The 22,153-nt window shown below is 45.2% G+C and overlaps 1 protein-coding gene across 1 annotated transcript in view; it reads left to right on the top strand.

Annotated features, from left to right (window-relative positions):
- The first annotated feature begins 1,640 nt into the window (after nt 1-1,640).
- Nucleotides 1,641-22,153, top strand: part of LOC147678524 (vomeronasal type-2 receptor 1-like) — a 63,234-nt gene continuing 42,721 nt past the window's right edge. The window contains exon 1 of the mRNA XM_086945669.1: nt 1,641-2,118. Within this exon, the coding sequence (XP_086801795.1) occupies nt 1,641-2,118 (478 nt within the window). The remainder of the gene's footprint in view (nt 2,119-22,153) is intronic.

The following is a 22,153-nucleotide window of genomic DNA, read 5'->3' on the forward strand; positions in this document are numbered from 1 at the left end:
AACATAACTGGTTAATGTGGGTATAACTCATCCAAAAATGTCATACAAATTATAATCTTGAGCCCATAAGCATCCAGAAAAACCGCTTTTATTTCATAAATTATTTCCAAGAATCTGTATTTTTCATATTTGCTAACACATACCTTTATGATATCTAGTAAATAATTCAAAACAACATCAGTTTGTACAAAATATGTAGATTAGCACTTAGCTGTGCCTCCTGACAGCCCAATTCTACTAAAACACTATGTACCCACTCATCTATCAATCACTCGTTCGTTCTAACTCATTCACACCATGAACTATTACAAATATTTCAACATAGAACACAAAAGAAAACCATTGTATACGCTGCAAATTCACAGATATAAATATTGGTGTGGCCGAAAAACAATTTTCATACAACGTAATATCTAGAGATACAATTCAATCAATTCTGTATGATGCTGTAAAAAGTTTTCCAGGGTGCTACGAAATAGAATGCGGGTATGAGGAACAAGGTGAGGGGGGAGGACAGGAGCCAGCTAAGCAAAAGTAAAACATCTGAAAAGGAAAAGGCTCAAATTGCTGAAGAAAACAAAACAAAAATCATATTTCATGGGGCGTGGCCTAGCTTCGGAGCAAGATGGCCGTGTACATTTTCGTTTCAGTCGTATTCTCTTCCCCGGCTTACGTTCTGCCACATATCCTGATCTCTAAGGAGTGATTCAGAGTGCGGAGGGCAAGTGGAGCTTGTCCGTGCTTTCCCGGGCCTCGGTGCTGCCGGGAGCTGGAGTGAATCTTTGAGCCGGCACTGCGTGTGCAGAGGAGGCGGCCGCCACGGACCGGAAGACGCCGGTCGGCGGAACGCACGGAAGGGAGAGGGCGAAGCTGCAACTGAATGCAATGAGCCCTGGTGGTGAGGGAAGACCGCGCTGCAGCTCGTCGCAACCTCCCCAGCGTAGGCACTTCTGATATCGACAACGCAACACGGGCCTTACAGGGCCACACCTAGGAGCCACCTGAGTGGTGGGGGCCCCCTCAAAACCTTTGCAGCATCCCACGGCGATCAGCCCGCGGGGCACCCACAGTGGCCCGCAGGCGCAGAGAGCTGATTGCACTGGGCACGGACGTGTGCTGCAGCCCAGGGAATAAAGACTGCGGGGGGAAAGAGAGAGTAACTGCAACCGCCTAAGAGCTTTGTGAATAGAAGCATCGCAGTGCGGAGCTGTGGCGGCGGCCTGGCCACACCAGGAACGTTATGGGCACTCAGGTCACTAGCTGGGTGCTCTAGTGGTCCTACATGTGTTTGATCAGCTTTGCTCCACCGCCCTGCCAGCTGCGGGGGCATAGTTTGTAGAGGGAAGCTGCGGGGTGCCAACGGGCAGCAGAGTGGTGCGCTGGGCGCAGTTTGGACTTCCTACTTTGCATCTACGTACTACAACAGCTGCGCCATCGCTACTGCTGCTTGAGATTCCTGGCAGGCCCAGAACACTTCCCAACATGTGGAGGATTCACAGGGGGAGGGTGTGCACCTCCATCAGCACACGCTAAAGCGGCGTCACAGAGAGTGACCAGCTATCCGTCTCATCGCCTCTTCTGTTCTGCCGGGAGCCCTGGTGGTGGCTACTGAACCAAATACAGTCTGTGGGCCCTGCATAATGGCAGGAAGAACTGACTCAGAAAGGGCATCTTCTCGGGGTCCCAAAACTGCTAAACCAGTCCAATCCAATAAGCTTGATTGGTACACACTACCCAAGGGTTCACCAAAAGACCCACGCAACGCATCTAAGCCTGCAGAAGACCTCGAGGGAGCCACCCCGGAGCTGACTCTTCAGGATGTCATGGCCGCCATCACTGGGGTCAAAGAGTCCCTAGAGCACAAAATGGACACCATATCCATAGATGTTAACCTACTCCGTGCTGACCTCATGAAAAAAAGCAAAAAAGTCAAGAGCCTGGACATTAAAATCGCCAGTCTAACGGACGATGTATCCCAACTTCAGAATGAGATGCAGGTCCTCAAATCCTTCTGTGAAATGGCCGTACGCAAGCTGGATGATTATGAAGGCCGCCCAAGGCATAATCATATTCGCATTCTTGGGGTGCCTGAAAAAGCAGAGGGGCGGCTTCGGATCTGTTTGTGGAGGCCCTCATACTTAATCACCTTTGACCCAAAGCCCTAGGGAAATTCTTCACTATCGAGAGGGCGCACCGAGTTCCGGGAGGCGGCCCAGGCCTGGAGCATCCTCGCACCCCTTGATAGCAAGAGTTTTTAATTTCTGAGAAAGAGATGCAATCCTCCAACATGCTCGGGCCATGACCCTCCTCCAGTATGAAAATGCAGATCACACGTTCTTTCCTGACTATACCCAGCTGGTCCAAAGACAATGTCATACCTTTTAGACCAGGGAGAAAGACTCAGGAATGCAACGATGTTCCTGGCCCGTCTCCAAGTAGAAGCAGAGGGACGAGCCTGGTTCTTTGACAACCCTGCAGTGGCTTCAGACTGGCTAGACAGCCGAACAGACAATAGAACCAGAGACAGAGAAGAAGAGGGTGATCCAGACACGCAGGGCCAGGGATGAGATCCGGGGTTACGTCTGACCCTAACATAGTTCACTTGTGCGTGGGTTGCGGGGGCCCGAGCCTTAAAGTCAATGTGTTATGTTAGCCCCACCCCTGGGATGTTACCATGTTAGAGACTCGCAATCTGTAAAACTGCCTGGGTTAGGGGGATGTAGAGTTGATATTTCCCCTTCTTTTTTCTACATTTAGTTAACTTGTCGGGCGACAGGCACTCTGCATGTTCAGACTGGGCAGTTCTAAGTCTAGGGGGCAGGGTAGCAGGGTGGGGTGTGTGGGGAGTTGGGGGGTGGGGGTGGGAGAATAAGAGAGGTATGTTTTCTCAGTGTATTGTATAGAGAGTTGAGTTTTTCGACATCATCAAAGAGCAAAGCAGAGCTGAAGCGACTCCACATGAGAAATAGTGATGAGCACTAAACAAGAATCAGGGGTTAGAATTCTCAGTTGGAATGTGAAAGGTCTGGGGGACAAGATCAAGCGTGGCCTGGTTAGCCAGTTTCTTAGAAGACATGCCCCAGTCGTAATTCTTCTGCAGGAAACGCACCTGGTCGGAAATAAATGTAGGCCTTGCATAGAGGAGGGTATAAGCTAGTAGCACACACAGGATTCACCTCAGGGTCACAAGGAGTTGGCATATTAATCAAGAATTCCTTCCCCTTCACAATACAGGCCACTTGGCAGATGTACGAGGTGGATACATTGGGGTCTCGGGCCAATGGGAAGGCAAGACAGCTACGTTTGTATCCATTTATGTCAGGCTAGGCCTGCAGACAGACACATTCAAAGACATTGGCACAATTTTACTCTCATTTCCAATAGGCCTTCTGATAATAGGAGGGGACTTTAACGCAGTAATGTCTGGTGAACTAGACCGATATCCACAGCGAGACATTAGACCTGCGCAGAGATGGCTGCAACATTTCTCAGAATTAATGGGGCTGGTAGACGGGTGGCGGACACATAACCCAGTAAAGACACAATACACCCATATTTCGGACACACACAGTAGTCTTTCCCACATTGACTACATCCTCGTCCCTGCGATACAGGTACATACAATCCAAGAGGTACGTTACCTGGGACGAGGCATATCAGATCACTCCCCAGTATGGCTGAGAGTATTGATAGATTACACGAGCGTGGGAAGAGTAGTCCCAATCAACTCATGGTACTTGAAAGACCTTACCATTCGGAATAATATTGCCAAAGCCACTGATAATTACTCCACCCAGACCCTGTGGGAATCGTACAAAACAGTCATTCGGGGAGTAGCGCTCTCACTGATTGTGGGGAAAAGGAAAGAAAGGCAGGCAGATCTAGAGAAGGTTGAAGAGGAAGTGATGAACTCAGAAGAAGAGTTAGCCCAAGCAGTAACCCCCGACAAACTGCACCTCCTAAAGTTGAGCCAAGATGAGTTTAATAGCATTGCCAGGGATAGAGCCAGGGCGCAGACTAGAGAGGTCCAGTTTAGGATATACAAAAACAGGGATAAGGCTGGAAAGTTGATAGCGTGGCTAGATAGAAGGGAGTGGGCATCACGATTTGTGCTTGAGTGCAGGGAGAAGACTCCAGTCCTATAACAGACCCACAAGGGATAGCGGATAAGTTTGCAGACTATTACCGCGCGGTATATAGCACGACTGGCGAATTGACTGAAGAGGAGAACAGTGAGTTACCCAGAGATATTGGGCTGCCTGTGCTCTCAGACGAAAACAGGAAATACCTGCAATCCCTGTTGACGAACGATGAGGTGGCACAGGCAATCAGGGGAGTGAACTCTGGGAAGGCAACAGGGCCCAACGGTATCCCTATTGAATTATATAAATTTAGGCCAAATAAACCTGCTCTCTACATCCGCTCTATGTTGTTGGAAAGTAGAGATAAGGGAATGCTCCTGTATGATCAACGGGTATCCAATATAGTGGTCATATAAAGAAGGCAAACCTAGGAAAAGCTGCACCTCTTACAGGCCAATCTCGCTGCACAATTCAGTGAAGACATCACGGACTTTATCACCCCACACGCCCTCCCCTCCGAGGATTACATTCTTTTGGGAGACCTCAACTTTCACCTGGATAAGAACAACGACCGCAACGCCACCACCCTTCTGGACAATCTCACCAACCTCGAACTCAAACAACTTGTCACTACCCCCACCCACACTGCAGGTCACACACTCGACCCTATCTTCACCTCCAGCAAACATGTCTCCTTCAGCCACACCACAGCTCTCCTTTGGACGGACCACAGCTGCGTTCACTTTACCTACAATAAGACCACAACCCACAACCATCCTCAATCCACTCTGCGAAGGAACTGGAACAAAATCACCATCGACCAGATCTCCTCATCGCTTCTTCAAAACCCCCCTGCCCACTCCTCAAACCCCGACCAAGCAGCCATTAACCTCACCCAATGGCTATTCAACGGCGCCGACATCCTAGCACCGTTGAAAAAACGTCAAATCAAACTAGGCAGCAAAAAAGCCTCCTGGTTCAACGATGATCTTAAGAAATCTAAGAAACTCTGTCGCTCACTTGAGAAGGCCTGGAAAAAAGACCCTAACACCAGCACCAAGGACGCCTTAAAAAACGCCACCCGCATACACCACCAAGTGATCCGGACTGCCAAGAAAGCCGCCTTCAAGGACCGACTAGATAACAACGCCCACAACAGCAAGGAATTATTCAACATCGTCAAGGAATTTTCCAACCCTTCAGCCAACTCCAACGACATCACCCCCTCTCAAGCCCTCTGCAACTCCCTAGCTTCATTCTTCCACAACAAGATCGCAGACATCCACAACAGCTTCGACAACCGACCCGAAGACAAACCCACCCAACACTCGGCAGAACCTCCACCCCCCTTGAACATCCTCAATGACTGTAACCCAATCTCCACTGAGGACACCATCCGTCTGATGAACTCTATCCACTCAGGATCCCCCACAGACCCATGCCCTCACCACATCTTCAACAAAGCAGACTCCACCATAGCACCGCACCTCCGAGACGTCATCAACTGCTCCCTCTACTCCGCCACCTTCCCGGAAAGCTGGAAACACGCCGAACTCAGCGCCCTTCTGAAAAAACCCACAGCTGACCCCACCGAACTCAAAAACTACCGCCCCATCTCGCTCCTTCCTTTCCCGGCCAAAATCATCGAGAAAGCTGTCAACAATCAACTCGCCGCCTTCCTTGAAACCAACAAATCCCTCGACTCCTCACAGTCCGGATTCCGAGCAAAACACAGCACTGAGACCGCACTCATCGCAGCTACAGACGACATTCGTACTCTACTGGACAATGGAGACACAGTCGCCCTCATCCTCCTTGACCTCTCCGCAGCCTTCGACACAGTCTGTCATAGCACCCTGCTACAACGCCTCAGAAACATCGGAATCCAAGGAAAAGCACTGGAATGGATCACCTCATTCCTTACCGGAAGAACTCAGAGAGTCCGCCTCCCACCATTCAAATCAGAGGCCACTGAAGTCATTTGCGGCGTGCCACAAGTATCTTCACTCAGCCCCACCCTCTTCAACGTATACATGAGCCCCCTCGCGACCATCGCACGCCAACACAACCTCAACATCATCTCCTACGCTGATGACACTCAACTGATCCTCTCACTCACCAAAGACCCGAACACCGCCAAAACCAACCTACATGAAGGAATGAAAGAAGTAGCCGAGTGGATGAAGCACAGCCGTCTGAAACTGAACTCAGACAAAACAGAAGTCCTTATCTTAGGTACCTCCCCCTCCGCCTGGGATGACTCTTGGTGGCCAGAGGCCCTTGGAAAAGCACCCATCCCGACGGACCACGCACGAAACTTGGGCGTCATCCTGGACTCCTCACTCTCGATGAACAGACAAGTCAACGCCGTTTCATCATCTTGCTTCAACATTCTTCGCATGCTTAAAAAAACATTTCGCTGGATTACCACCGAAACTAGAAAAACGGTCACCCACGCACTGGTCACGAGCCGCCTGGACTACGGAAACACCCTTTACGCCGGTACCACCGCAAAAAATCAGAAAAAACTCCAACGCATCCAGAACGCATCAGCCAGACTCATACTAGACATCCCGCGTAAAGACCACATTTCTAGTCACCTGAAAAACCTCCACTGGTTCCCCGTTAATAAGAGGATAACATTCCACCTCCTAACCCAAGCTCACAAAGCACTTTACGAACTTGGACCCGAATGCCTCAACACACTTTCCTTCTACACCCCCTCCCGCCATCTACGCTACTCCAACCAAGCCCTTGCTGTTGTACCTCGCATCAACAAAACCACCATGGGAGGAAGATCCTTCTCCTACCTAGCAGCTAAAACCTGGAACTCACTTCCCACTCACCTTCGCCTCACTCAAAACCACCCAGCATTCAGAAAGCAACTTAAAACTTGGATTTTCGACCAATAATTCCCCACCCTTCTTCAAGCGCCTTGAGACCCTCTGGGTATGTAGCGCGCTATATACATTTTCTGACTTGACTTGACTTGACTTGAGCCCAAAGTCCTTGCGAAATTGCTAGCAACACATCTGATCAAAGTTATCAACACCTTAGTTCACCCTGACCAATCAGGCTTTATGCCTCACTGCAATACTGCCATTAACCTGCGCCGACTACCTGGAATACTCAGCAGGGCACATACCATACTGGAGCCGGCTGCAGTGGTATCGTTAGACGCTACTATGACGTTCGATATGGTTGCATGGCCTTATTTATTTTCGGTTTTATGCAAGCTAGGGTTTAGGCCGGAGTTCATGGGCTGGATTCGTCTCCTATACTCCGGCCAGATGACCCGAGTAGTGGTAAACAAATGCAAATCCACAGATTTCCAGTTGAGCAGGGGTACTGCCAGGGATGCCCTCTGTCACTGCTTCTCTTTGCGTTAGCGCTGACATGGATTAGGCAAGACTGAGACATCCGAGGAATGAGGTGGTCATTAGACTGGGAGGATAAGATATCCTTATACTTGGATGATATTCTTCTCTACATGACTTCCCCAAGAGTATCGCTGATCAGTCTCCTTGATATATTGGCGATAGTTATGAGGTACTCTGGATTCACTGTCAACTGGTCCAAGTCCATAATATATGTCCTCCAAGTCGACCCGCCTATAATACCACCAAACTGTCCAATCCAGGTTGCGCCTGAGGGCTTTTGATACCTCGGCATCTATGAGTCGCTGGATCCAAAACTCCGATTTGCCCGTAATCTGGATCCTCCCCTACAAAGGCTCAAGAGCGATGTCGCGTATTGGAGATCCCTTCCCCTGTCCATCCTAGGGAGAGCCGAACTGTTTAAAATGATTGCCCTGCCTCGTTTTCTGTATGCACTTCAAAATGCAATGGACCCTGTCCCAGCTTCCTACTTCAAGGAAGTAGAGAGTCTCCAAAGGGAACTTCTCTGAGACGGCAGGCCCCACATAGCATTTTCTAAATTGACTCTTAAATGGTATGAGGGGGGCATCAGCCTTCCTGATCTAAAGAAATATTATTGGGCATCCCAGCTCGCGGCTATCAAGCACAGGATCTATGGCCGTCCGGGTGATCCTTGGTATGCTATGGATAGGTGGTTACTCCCGGCAGGAGACTATAATAGAGCTTTGTATGCAAAGCCCTTTAGATTCCTGCTGACTTGAACCACGGCTCACTCCACCCAAGTTTGGCATGCGGTCAACAAACACCTGCAATGAGCCAATAATCTCACCCTGGCTACTCCACTGTGGAGCTCTGAGAAACTGGGGAGCCTCTGGAAATCCAAAGGGTTTGATAAGTGGGACCTCATAGGGATCTCACGGATCAAAGACGTCTGGGGGCGGGAACGGTCCTTCCATTTGCCTCACTTAAAGAACAGTACAGCATGGCAGACACTGAGTATTACCGGTATCTCTAAATCCGACATGCATTGCTTAACCAGATACCAAGTAATACAATGCTCCCGGAAGCCTCCCCCCTGGAGGATAGAATACTAGATGGACACCTTCCAGAAAAAAACATCTCTCTCATATATAGGAAGCTAATAAATAACATGGCAGATCCACTACAGATCCTCAAGGGGAAATGAAATGGTGATGGCTTGGAACTTGATGAAGAGGACTGGCAAGTGGCGATTTCATCCCCGTGTGAGGTCGCAATTAGTGCAGCTCAAAATACTTCACAGGACATGCATAACAGGGCCTTGCTTAGTCCGGCTGGGGAAGGCAGAAAGCCTTCCCCAGCCAGGTGTGCGGAGATAGGAAAATTTCTTCACATACTGTAGGACTGTCACCATATACAATCGTACTGGAGGGACATACACCACATACTGCGGGAAGTATTGGGTTAAACATGCAGCTAGTGGCACGGCGATGTATTCTTAACACTTCCCTGTTTTAACCCTACCTGGGGATCATATAATAAGCCCTGTTTTGAGGACTCCTTAGGTAGTTTTAACCACAGTTCTCATCATGTGCCCTCTACCCTAGATTCACAGACCCTCACATACCCATACGGACCCACAAATTAGCCAAAATACAGCTAAATCTTGTTGGTTTTTTTTAAATTTGAAAAAAGTGCTGCAAATGAAGGCGTCTGTTTTTTTCCCTGTAAATGGCATCAACAAAGTGTTTGTGGGGCTGAAATCACAATTTTCCCAGCTTTCAGGGACTGACAGACTTTTGTGAGAAAACCAATGTTGTTTACACAGTTTTGGCATTTTACTGGGACATAGCCTATTTTTGCTATTTTTTGTGCTTTCAACCTTGTGCCAATTAATTCTGAATTCAGTGAGGGGTCATTTGAAAAAAGCACAAGATTCCAATCAATGAAATTAGTAAGAACACTGATTACACCTAAGTTACTGGACTGGGTTTATTAGTAATCACCAGTGGCTCTGTGATGGATCAGAACTTGGGTGTAATCTTAGCACCCACTAATTTCATTAATTGGAATCTTGTGATTTTTTCAAGAGCTTGCAGGCCCTCACCTTGATAATACAGCCTTAATAAAATGGCGCCTGCCCAGGTACGTGCTGTCGTCTAATGGTGCTCCTTCCCCCTCATTCACCTTTCCTTTGAGTCCTGATGAAGACCCCTCCAATAAGAATGAAGCTACCTTTATGAGTACAGGAGTCGAAACTTGGAAATTTTGGCATTTATATCAAACACAGGCTACAGAGACATGTTTATCTGTACCTATAATGTTATGTTTTGTTACTTTATTTATTTGCCAAGTAAATGGCCGGATTGGATCTAAAAAACTTGGATGTATCTGAACCACTTTACCTTTCCATTTCTTTACACCATCATTCACTTCTCCTAGATCACTCACCTACCCCACCCTGTCCCTTCCTTTATTCTCTGAGCACCAATGTGTACCAATGTTCATTAACTGCCTATTACTATGTCTTGATTTATTTCGATTCTGTGATGCAAATTAAATCACAAGAAATCCTGTCTTTGCAGTGACATTTGAATTATTTAATGTATTTGAATTTGGTTCTACATACGTGAATTTAAAATCAATTTTCCACTGTACTACCTAATGGGCATGCTGTTCCTGTATGAGCCACGACACACAACTAAACATGTATATGGGTGCAAACAGGAACAATGGCTCATATGTATGTGCCGTTTTTTAGCTCACAAATAGGCCGATTCTCAGAATTGGCCCATTTGCGAATGGAAGAAAGGTTTTTAAAATGTATCAAACCCAAATTGCAATTCAGTAACCTGTTACTGAATCGTGAAATTTAATGAATGAAATGAAATGAAATGTAATAGGATTTATAAAGCGCATGGCTGCCCCAGCTGTCCCAGCGCTGGTGAGTGTGCTAAATGAAGAAAATAAAAAGAATTTAAGGAAATAACCTAGTTTTCAGCAATTTACGGAAAGGCAGAAGGTAAGGCTGTGCCCTAATGGCAGGTGGTAACGAGTTCCACAGTTTGGAGGCGTTATAAGAAAAAAGACGTCCCCCCCAATCGGGTTCTCTTGATCTTGGGCATAGAAGCCAGGTGAAGATGAGTGGACCGAAGGGCTCTGTTAGTTTTGTAGGGCACAATGAGATCCTTCAGAATAGGAGGGGCATTGCCGTAGAAGATTTTATGAGTGGTACATAGAGATTTAAAATACACTCTTTCCTGTATAGGCAGCCAGTGTAGTGAGCTGACAGCGGGTTTTGCTGAGCAGCGGTTCCCGGTGCCCGTAAGAAGCCTGGCAGCTGTATTTTGGACAACTTGTAATTTGGCAGTTACTTTCTTGTGGGCCCCAAGATACAGGGCATTGCCATAATCCAGCCTGGACAATATGAGGCCCTGGATCAAGAGCTTCCTATATTGAGGGGGAAGTAAAGGACGGATTTTCCGGGAGGTGCGTAGGAGGCCATAACAGACCCCGCCGTTTTCCTGGCTTGAGTGTTGAACGTAAGTCCTTGGTCCAACCATATACCTAGACTTTTAATATCAGGTTTGGGGGGCGGGGGCGGACCCATACAATGTGGCCACATGGTCTCAGTGCGAAAATGTGACTGGTTACCCATGACCAGGATCTCAGTTTTAACGCTATTTAACTTTAGATGGAAACCATCCATCCATCTAGTTATGTCTTCAAGGCAGGAGTAAAGGTCCGAAAGGGGGCGATCCAGCTGGCTCAGTGATACGATAAGCTGGGTATCGTCAGCATATGTCAGGAGTTTGACCCCATGTGGAGTGACGATTTCCTCAAGGGGAGACATATATACATTAAAAAGCATAGGGCTCAAAGATGAGCCCTGAGGAACGCCACAATGTACCGCAGTGATATTGGAGATGGAATTCCCCTCAGCCACATGAAAAGATCGGCTGTGGAGAAAGGATTTCAACCAGGAAAGGGCAAGCCTCGTAACTCCCAAACCCTTAAGGCGGTGAATCAGGGCAGAATGATTCACGGTGTCGAAAGCTGCAATCAGATCCAGGAGGATCGCTGCCACTGATCCCCCTGAATCTAAAATCTTTCTGGTATCCTCGACCACCGCAATCATTGCACTTTCCGTGCCCTGACCGGGGCGGAATCCTGTCTGTGAAGGCTGGAGTAAGTCCCCTGATTCAAGAAAGGTGGATAGCTGAAGGTTGACGTATTTTTCTGCTACCTTGCTAATACCTGGAAGTAGAGAGATGGGCCGATAGTTGCTCAATTCCGAGGGATCAAGCTTGGATTTTTTGGGAAGAGCTTTTACTATGGCCCTCTTCCAGTTTGGGGGGCAATACCCTGTGAAAGAGAGGTGTTGATCAATCTAGCAATTGGGGTACGGATGGTAGATGTAACTAACTTTAAGATGTTAACTGGAGCTGGGTCCCGCGGGGATCCGCTTTTGATTGATTGAAAGATGGGAAGGAATGTATCTTTAAAAATAGGGAGAAAAATGTCTAGATTAAAAGCTGATTGCTGAAGGCATATCTTCCAGATCAACAGATTTACATGTGGGAAGAAGCTTCAGAATGTTTTGGATTTTAAGGTCGAAAAACTCTGCCAGCTCATTGCAGCGATGATTGGAGGGATCCAAGGGAGGAGAAGGGTCCGGGGTTTTAAGAAGTTTCTTCACGATACGATAGGTTTCACTAGATGAATTTGATGAGGATCTAATTTTTTCCTCAAAAAGGCCGCCTGAGAAGATTTTAAGGCCTTTTTTATAATTTAGGATCGTGTGTTTATAATCTAATTTTTTTGTGGGGTCGCATTCTCTCCTCCATGCCTTTTCCGACTATTTGCAGAGTTTTTTTAGGAGGCGAAGTTCGTTGCTAAACCCGGGGGAAGTGGTCTTTCCCCTTGGTTTAAAGGCCTCTTTTTTGGGGAGAGCTATATCCAATGAGCTTTCAATCCATGCAGAAAACTGAGCATCGTAATTTGGTGTTGTGATTCGGTATTAGGAAGGGGCGTCCCTTCCTAATACTGAATCACATTTGTATGTATGAATGTGTTGTGACCGTGATTGCAATCGCAAAACATTTGCATTTCGCCACCTACTTCAAGTAGGTGATAACTAATTTGCAAATGGGAAGGGGTCCCGAAGGGACCCCTTCCCCTTCATGAGTGTTTGTAATAAAAAAAATTAAGGGCAGGCAGTAATTCCACGGACCACTGCCTGCTCTTAAAACATAAAAAGAAATCTTTTAATTTTTCATTTTTAAATGCAACAATTTTTTCTTTAAGGAAAACTAGTAGCATTTAAAAAAAATGATTGCTCTTTCTAAAGGTGATCACGAACATTGTGGTCTACTGTCTCCAGCAGCCCACCATTCCCATGATTTTAGCGATTTCTAGGGGGTTGCAAATTGCGCCATACCTCATTAATATTCATGAGGTAGGTTATTTCTGACTCCCTAGGAATCGCAGAAGGTGTTCCACACACTTTCATACATGCCGTTTGGCGATTTCCTAATTGCAGGTCCTTGTGATTCGCAATTGGGAAGTCGCAAAATGGTATCTTTATACATCTGGCCCATTGTGCCCTATTACAGCGCCCACAGGCCCAGCAAACCTATCCCTCTCCTCAAGATGAAATAAACTATATAGATGGTAGATCACCTGCACTCCCCCCATTAATGCATAATAAAGTATCTTCATCTCCCATCATAGGACAGCCTGCGACCTTAAAATCTTGTCTTCGGAAACCCAGTCTCCTTGCAAGCCCCTGTACACTGTACCACCTCTCCAAGTGCACCAATAACAATGCGCCCAATGATTTCTAATCCTCTAGAGAGGAATTACCACTTGCAAACCTCTTATCCAGAACTAAAAAAAGTTTTCATGGTCATCGTCCCTAAATTAAACATTGTGGCTGGCTATGAAGGTGAGGATTCACTAATCAATAAGCCAATACACTGGATTCGTCATGTCAGGGGATGTCGGTCACTCATACGGAGGATATTGTCAGAGCCAGGAGATGTACATCACGCACACATCCATTGGACCATATTGAGCTTACACTGACTAATGCTGACCTGACTGAAAATCTTCTCTTACTTGAGTTTTGCACCTGCTCCGCTGACTCTTCAACAATACAGCTTAGGCGATTTTCAGTGGCACCACCTTTACAAAGATCAAGCGATAACCACCTGACAAGGACCATAAGGGGCTTGTCTTCATTAGAATCTAACATTTGACTACAAAATATGTCCCGGCTTTGTGCAGCCATCACAGGTCTTTACCCTGGTCATTGACTACACTTCTATAAATGAACTAATCCCCCCTCTTGAACCCACTACAGTAATAACTCAAAATCTAGCACTCTCCCATCAGCTAAAAATTATCTCCTAGAAAGTCACTGCCCTTAGTAGTAAAATATCCCTACCCCATTGGAATGATCTAGTAGAGGGATATAACATCTGCGCTTTCCAAGAAAAGTGGAGCCTTGCTCCTTTATATAGATCGGGCTACAGCCGGTAGCACACCAGCTACCACTATGGGGAACGGTCGCCCCTCGGGAGGGTTGATCGTAGGGGTTAAAATTGCCCTTAATTGTAGAATTTCCAATCATCAAACCTTGAGTCCAGACATTATGAGGCTTACAATTATGGGCCCAAGATGGGGGGAAATTATGGATACGTTCAATGTATATATAAGGGGAACAGCTGGGGGTAAAGTCTCATCCACCATTACACTACTTGAGCAAGGCTTGTCAAATTGTCTGTCCCATTCTAGAGTAGTAGTCGGTGGTGATTTAACAGCACTTTTGAGCCTCTTAGCACAGAGGACATATTAGGGATAGAGGAAGATGATAGAAAATGGGGTGTTCCCCTACTAACTATACCCCGATAAAAAAGATGGTCACAAGTGGCTATCCAATTAAAAGCACTCACTGTGGAATATGGTTTTAGGGCAGAGACTGGCAGAACCAAGTCAGATGTCCAGGGAGCCTTCACTTACAATAGAGTAACTTGCCCATCTCGTATTGACTATATCCTAGTAGATGTTGGGTTTTGGGGGTATGTTTTAGATATGGAGGTGGGGAACAGAACTGATAGTGATCACAATCCTCTCTGTATGTCCATGAGGTTTCCATGGGCACGTCTTTGCCCTACATCGACCATCCACATACACTCTGTGCCTAAAGAGGTGATTCCCTCAAACTCTGGAAGAGCCCTAAAATGGCACAATGTTGCTTTACAAGACACAAAATTAGAGGCCATTGGACAAGTACTGCACAAAAACACCAACGAGCTACCAAGAAGAGGACAATCTGGTATACCAAAGAGTGAGACTCAAGAGGAAGGCCTTGGTAGTAGCTAGGAGAGCCAGGAATGGTTTAGCCATTAAAGCCACAAGGAAAGAATACAGAGAGACCCAGCACCAAGCAAAGCTAGATTGGGATCAGACCAGTTGGCAAGATCTCAAAAATGCCAGTTTAGCAAAGGACACTAACCTCTTCTGGACACTGGTTAGAAGGTCAAACAAGGGGGAAGTAGGCCAAATCTCCAATCAAATCCCATATCGGGTCTGGCATAACCATTTTGGTGAACTTTACTATGGGTCTAACGGCGCTAGTGTGGCTGGCCAATACGCCCATTTCTGAACTAATCTTGGGAATGGCGATAGTGACCCATTCACACTAAATGAAGTTGAGTCTGCCATAAGTAGGATAGTGCCTGCTAAGGCCCCGCGACCAGATGGCCTCCCTGGAGACCTGTTCCTTGCTGATCAGGAAAAATGGGCTGAGTATATCCTCCTACTTATTAACTCCATCTCCGGAGGATGTCCACTTCCATAATCAGGGAAGGGTGCGGAGGCAGTCTCAATCTTTAAGAAGGGAGCTAGGGAGGACCCTTCCAACTATAGGCCAATTAGCCTCATAGATGCAATGCAGAAGTTAGTTGGTAGGGATGTATTGCAGAGAATTCAATCGTTGGCGGAGGAGGAGGCTATCCTCTTTCAATACCATGATGGATTCCGTCCAACATGGGAACGGTGGACCAGGTCTTCAGGCTCCTCTTGATTTATTGGAAAGTAGTAGTGATTGGTAAAGGTAGTCTTTATCTCGCTTTTATCGAGTTAAAGACTACCTTTGTCCTGGTCCCCAGGAATAGGTTATGGGAAACACTGCAAGACATGGGTATCCCTCCATCAATTCTTAACCTCATAGTAAGGCTTCACGAGAGTAACTATGTTCAGATAAGATGGGGGTCCCAAGGGAAGCTTAACAAAACGATTCCACTAAACAAGGCACTTCGGTAGGGCTGTGTGATGGCACCCACCCTGTTCTACTTGGATATGAATGGGGTGGTTAGCTTTTTGCAAGCAATACCATCTAATGCCCTGGCCCTAGCAGATAACAAGGAACCGACTCTCCTGTTTGCTGATGACACATTGCTGATCTCTAAGACCCCAACAGGCAAGCAAAAACTCCTGAACAGGTTCTAACTTTTTTGTAACATCCAGGGGTTGGTCATAAATGCATCTAAAACAAAATTTAGGACACTCAATCCTCCCAAATCATTCAGGAATAACATCACTTTAGAGGGGATACAACTAGAGAGAGTCACCGCCTTTTGATTACCTAGAGATAGGCCTCTCACAAAAAGCGCAGTGGAGACCCCATCTCAATAAAATTCTCCTGAATCACAAATGTGCTGCTGGGGCACTGAGCAAAGAACATCTCTCATCATTTAGTAGTCCTGTTGCCCCGGCACTCACTGTGTATGGAGCAAAGGCACTTAGCTCAGTTCTGTATGGCGCCGAGCTATGGGGTTTTGACAACCTCGATGAGATCAGTAGGTCAGAACACAAGATCTTTAGGGACTTGATTATGTTACCTCAGGGCGTTCCTTGCCCCCTTCAAAATACGACCTGGGCAGGCGCCATTCTAAAGATCCGGCCAAACTTCGCCCACTGCTTTATTGGGCTCACCTTAGGAGTACCCCAGAAGTCGCTAAAGTCGCTAACCATGCAGAGGCATTCACAGACGAAATGGGTATGGACACCAACAAGGGGATCAAATGTATTTCCAATCTTAAGGCACTAATGATAACCCTTGGGCTTAAGGAATCCTGGGACACTCAAAATCCACCAAGCAAGGTAGATTTCAAACGGATCTATTAGGACTGGATAGATGCTAGAGACCACAATAACCGAAACATGGGAAGGCTTACGGAAGAATTCTTCCAGCACAAACTATCTAGAGGCCTCAAACCTTACTTGGATATAATTCAGATCCCAAGGGACAGGGAATTATTTACCCAGTTCAGATATTGCTCACTTCCATTCCTCGAATTTACCGCAAAGTGCCGCCCCCTCATCAGACTGCTGAAGAATGCCCTTCCTGGAGGACTTCCAAAGAGAATGATGCACATCTTATGTTTGCTTGCCTAGGGTACTCAAGCGCTAGAGGTGGCTTGTACCAATCTGCAAACAACTAGGCCCTCTCGACCATCCAGTTGCCTTAAGCATTTTAAAATCTGACCCAAGAATCCTCTTTGTTTGTGAGTCACCAAGTTCCTGGGTCGTGCCTGGATAATCAGGCACAGGGCTATACAAAGGGCTAGCTGATCTTGATCCAGTATCCCTGTGAGCATGTACAGCGAAACCAATTCCAATGAGGAGGACAATTCTATCTTGAAACGCTATACTCTGTCCCCAATATAAAACATCAAACATTCCACGTTTAATTCTGTTTCATAGTTTTTATCAGAAATGTCAAACCAGGAGGAAATAGCTTCATATTTCAATTGTTTTAAAATATTGTAGTGTCATATTTTATCAATTTTAATAGCCTGTATTTCTCTCTTTCTTATTTTTATTAATTGAATTGTCTGATGCTTTTATGATATTTATATTGAAATAAAGCTATTTGACTTGACTATTAGAAGTAAGGCACTATCCCCTTGGAAGCCACAAACTTGCACCTTAGGGTTGCACAATTTTGAAATACCAAGTGGTTCCATTTAAAGGGAGGACAGAGTTCCTTCTACAGGCATGTGCAATGAGGGACTGCTCCTGCTTGCTGGGGGATATCTGGGGTATCCATGGGACACCCTTTCCACCCTTGCTGGGTTTCACTTAGGGGAAAAACTGATTTCGCACCACGATTTTGTGAAAAACAATCAGTGTGCCTCCTGATGACTATTTGCCTCTTTACCCCCATTCATAATAAGGGGAGGGTGTAGAAGCTAATTGTTCAATTTATTTGCATGGGGCTACGCCCTCAATAGCATGGGCAACGCGTCTGTGCTAATGAGGGAACACCACTTAAAGATAGTACCAGCTCTGTATTGGGGCCAATCCTATCTGTATTATGGAACAAGTGCCTGAGTCGTCTTCTGTAATACTACTGTGCCCCTATGCTTGTAATACAGACTCTCGTAATTAATAGACCAGATGAGGTAGGCAGGGCCACCTGTGGTCAGTGATCTTTACTGCTTTCGGTAAGGCTAGCCTTTTCTGGTTTAGAGGCTTGAAATAGTTGGCATGTAATAAGGTGAAATGATGTATGATGTCTATCAATACCAAGAGGTGTATTTACTATCATTTCATGCAACGCAGTGCATCAAGTGCTGCATTGCATGAAAGAGAGAGAGCAGAACTGCACCACATTTTTGAAGACATAGGGCCAGATGTAGGTAATCTCGATTTGAAAATAACAAAAGGTACCAGAGGGTCTGAGATCAAAAAAAGGAGTTCAAAGGTGCAGAATATCCACCCAACCGACCACAGTCCCTTACTCAACCAGGGGTCAAATTGATCGACACAAAGGCTCTCAAGGGATGAGGAAAATACCCATCAGTCACCATACGGATCCGCCCTTCATCATTTGGGATTTATCGAGACCACCCGTCCGAGAAAATCAGTGTCACAATCAAAGGATGACCTGGTGGTTAGGAGGTCCCCCTTGTTGTTTTCAATTACAGTGTGGTCTACCACTCGATATTAATGAGTGGAAAGAAAACATGGGACTGGGGTGTGCAGTGCAAATAACTGTGAGTGAGAAAAAGAAACCAAAACAGGAAAGTGTGTTAAAATTGGTCAAAAGAGCACGGAACAACCTTTATTCTATGTATGCTCTCAATACCAAGATTAAAAAATATAACCTTAGGCAGTCAAATTAGGTAGACCGTCTGAGGTGAGGTCGACATGTTTCAGCAAACATGAAATATTGCGTCCTTGCTTTCATCAGGACCAGAAATATGAGGCTAGTGCTACTGCACAAAGTGAAATAAATCATAAAGTGACAAGAGGAAAAGTGAAACAAGTGCAAGGAGTCACCTGTATGATCCAAATGCCATTACAGTTAGTGTTGTTCACTGTGGAAAAAATAAAGGAAGTGAGTGTCAGGTAAGGTTATCTGCACCTTATGAACTACAACTATGGATCAACGAGAAAATCACATAAAAATGATGTTGATACATGCTCTCTTATTATTAGAGGGTCAGTTGCCATCCATTTGGAGATACATATTATTAACCAAACGTCGTTCAGTTCTTACCTTAATCTGTAAGGTAGAATTGCCTCACCCCACCTGGCAGTGGCTCAGGGGAAAAATGAAGCACCGCTCTAAAAAACATGTAAAGCACATGTAAACATAGTGTGTACAACAAATACATACACCTCTCTGCTATCAATGACCGGGAAGTAGCAAATCTCAGACTGACAAATAATGCTGCCGTTCCCAGTGTAACGTGACCAGATCTAAGAGAAGAGGAGACTCCCTTTTGTCTAACGTCCTCTTCGAAACGGAGCATAGCATCGAGTAATTCGGCAAGAAACAACTCATCTTACCTGTCCGTCGGTACTCCGTGGCCGGCGTCCTAGCCGACTGGGGAGGTGCCGGATGGCAGGAACAGGGCTGTTTATCAACCGCGCTCCAATTGGTGGCCAAGTCACGTGGTGTATATGGACGCGCGATCTCATTGGCTCTGCTCGCGTGTAATGACTTACAAGCTTACCCATTGGTGGTCTGGGGGTAAACAAGCGATCCGATAGGCGGAAAAGCGGCCAAGCTGGACAGGGTCTGATTATGTGACGGGGTTGTCTGGGTAACTGTTGGTTCTGTGTTATTGAATGAAATACCACACTATTATGCATAAGATAATACGAGTTGTCCTAGACAGATTCAGATGACAGCACAGTAATCTCGATTTACCTACTCTTAAGTACCGAATCATACCGATTCGGTATTTAAGAGTCGGTAAATGGGATGTAGGTAATTTCACTTTTGAAATTACCGAATTGGAATGATTCAGTAATTACCGAATCGGTATTTACCGATTCGGTAATTGCAATTGATTCCTATGGGCCTTGAGGCCCATAGGAATCAATGGCAATTACCGAATCGGTAAATACTGATTCGGTAAAATTACCGAATTTGCAAGGGGGACAGGGTGTCACTTTGACACCCTGTTGCACCCCTCAATTGTGCATGGGTGCACATGTTGCTGAAATACATGCCCTTAGATTCTAGGAACAAATAGGGATAGGTCCATAAACACGTGGTGGGGGCTAGACCCTTTATAGAATATATAACACAAATTGCCCGAACCACAAAATATCTACAAGCTTATTAGGAGGGAAAAGATCAATTTATTGTGATCCCCCTCGACATCCTACTTAGTGTCAATGTTTATTATCTTTTTCAAGTTATGACAAGCTATATGACAGAAAACAACAATACATTAAATATTTACACACCTATATATACTTTGGATATACATAAAAAACAGATTCTTTACACCGTACAAAAAGAAAATTTCTTGCATCAAACATTACAAAAAACTAAGAATACATCACAAACAACATTAGAACAAACATTACAATCAAAAAATGAGAAAAATAGGAAAAACCAATCAAGTGAATGGCTCTTAAACAAATCAATACTGGACCAGCGGTCCTAGTATCGTAGAGATAACATTTTATTCCACCCAATGAAAGTGCCGACGCGTTTCGAGATCAGGCACAGTGTTGCTGATCTCTCATCAGGGCTGTTTTATTCTTTGTATCTATAAGATGCAAAGAAAATATTTTACTCATCACTCTCAAAACCGAACTTCTTTTAAGGCAATGGGCTCAGAAAGAAAATTGCTACATACCAAACTTGGTTGTAAGTAGAGCAGGGCATTAAGGTGTAAAGGATTTCAAACCAAATATTTTTAAACGTGGCCAGGCAGGAAAACCTACAAGAAATTTTAAGAATGATTTTTTTTATTGGTGAATCTAACCAGCTCGTGGTTTCAATACCAAGTCGTCACCCAGTTGCCAATAAAGTTTAGAAGATTTTTTAGTTTAAACCCAGTGCGTAACCAAAATAGTTAAAAAATAGATTTTCTGCCTCCATTCATTGACAATGACACTACGAAACAGGCGCACCCTGATTTTACATGCGCTTCCCATACTAAACATAATTTTCTCGTAGCGCAATTATGAGGACACTACAAGTCCCATCATGCCTTTTTTGGAGGTGGGCTTTAAATACAGGAAGTGCTTGGGCGGCCATCTCTTGTGAGAAAACTTTGATCACACCAGCGGCGTGCTGTTATTTTTGAGCAGGTAAATGCCAGGACATGTTTCCTGTCTATTTCCGTTTATAATCTGTTTGAATGGTCATACTTTTGGCTACAAGCGCTTACACTCGCTTTTTGTTTTTTTCGCTAACACAGGACGGCAAATTGAGAGCAAATTTCCAAAAATTAAAAAGGGAATAGAAATACATCATTAAGGTAGGCGAAATGATTCCTGCCTTTCCTGGTATTTTAATAATGCATGCACTATGCGAACATTGCAATCAACAGCCCCACCACTAAAACATTTGTCACTATTGTTTTAGGAGCCTACTTTCATGGTGGTGGATTATATATAAGAACGCCGGTTGGCGGCAGTTGACTATAGCAAGGTATGCTTCATGTAGCACTGGGTGACGCCTTAGTATTGAAACCACGAGCTGGTTAGATTCACCAATTCAAAATCATTTCTTAAAATTTCTTGTAGGTTGTCCTGCCTGGCCACGTTTAGAAATATTTGGTTTGAAATCCTTTACGCCTTAATACCCTGCTCTACTTACAACTAAGTTTGGTATGTACAATTTTCTTTCTCAACCCATTGCCTTAAAAGAAGTTTGGTTTTGAGAGTGATGAGTAAAATATTTTCTTTGCATCTTACAGATACAAAGAATAAAACAGCTCTGATTAGAGATCAGCGACACTGTGCCTGATCTCGAAAAGCGTCGGCACTTTCATAGGGTGGAATAAAATGTCATCTCTACGATACTAGGACCAGCTGGTCCGGTATTGATTTGTTTAAGAGCCATGCACTTGCTTATAATTCCCCCTTGATTGGTTTTACCTATTTTTCTCATTTTTTGATTGTAATGTTTGTTCTAATGTTGTTTGTGATGTCTTCTTAGTTTTTTGTAATGTTTGATGCAAGAAATTTTCTTTTTGTACTGTGTAAAGAATCTGTTTTTTATATATGTACAAAGTATATATAGGTGTGTAAATATTTAATGTATTGTTGTTTTCTGTCATATAGATTGTCATAACTTGAAAAAGATAATAAACATTGACACTAAGTAGGATGTCGAGGGGGATCACAATAAATTGATCTTTTCCCTCCTAATAAGCTTGTAGAGATTTTGTG

Source organism: Lissotriton vulgaris, chromosome 12, assembly GCF_964263255.1.
Source record: "Lissotriton vulgaris chromosome 12, aLisVul1.2, whole genome shotgun sequence".
In the NCBI taxonomy this organism is placed as follows: domain Eukaryota; kingdom Metazoa; phylum Chordata; class Amphibia; order Caudata; family Salamandridae; genus Lissotriton; species Lissotriton vulgaris.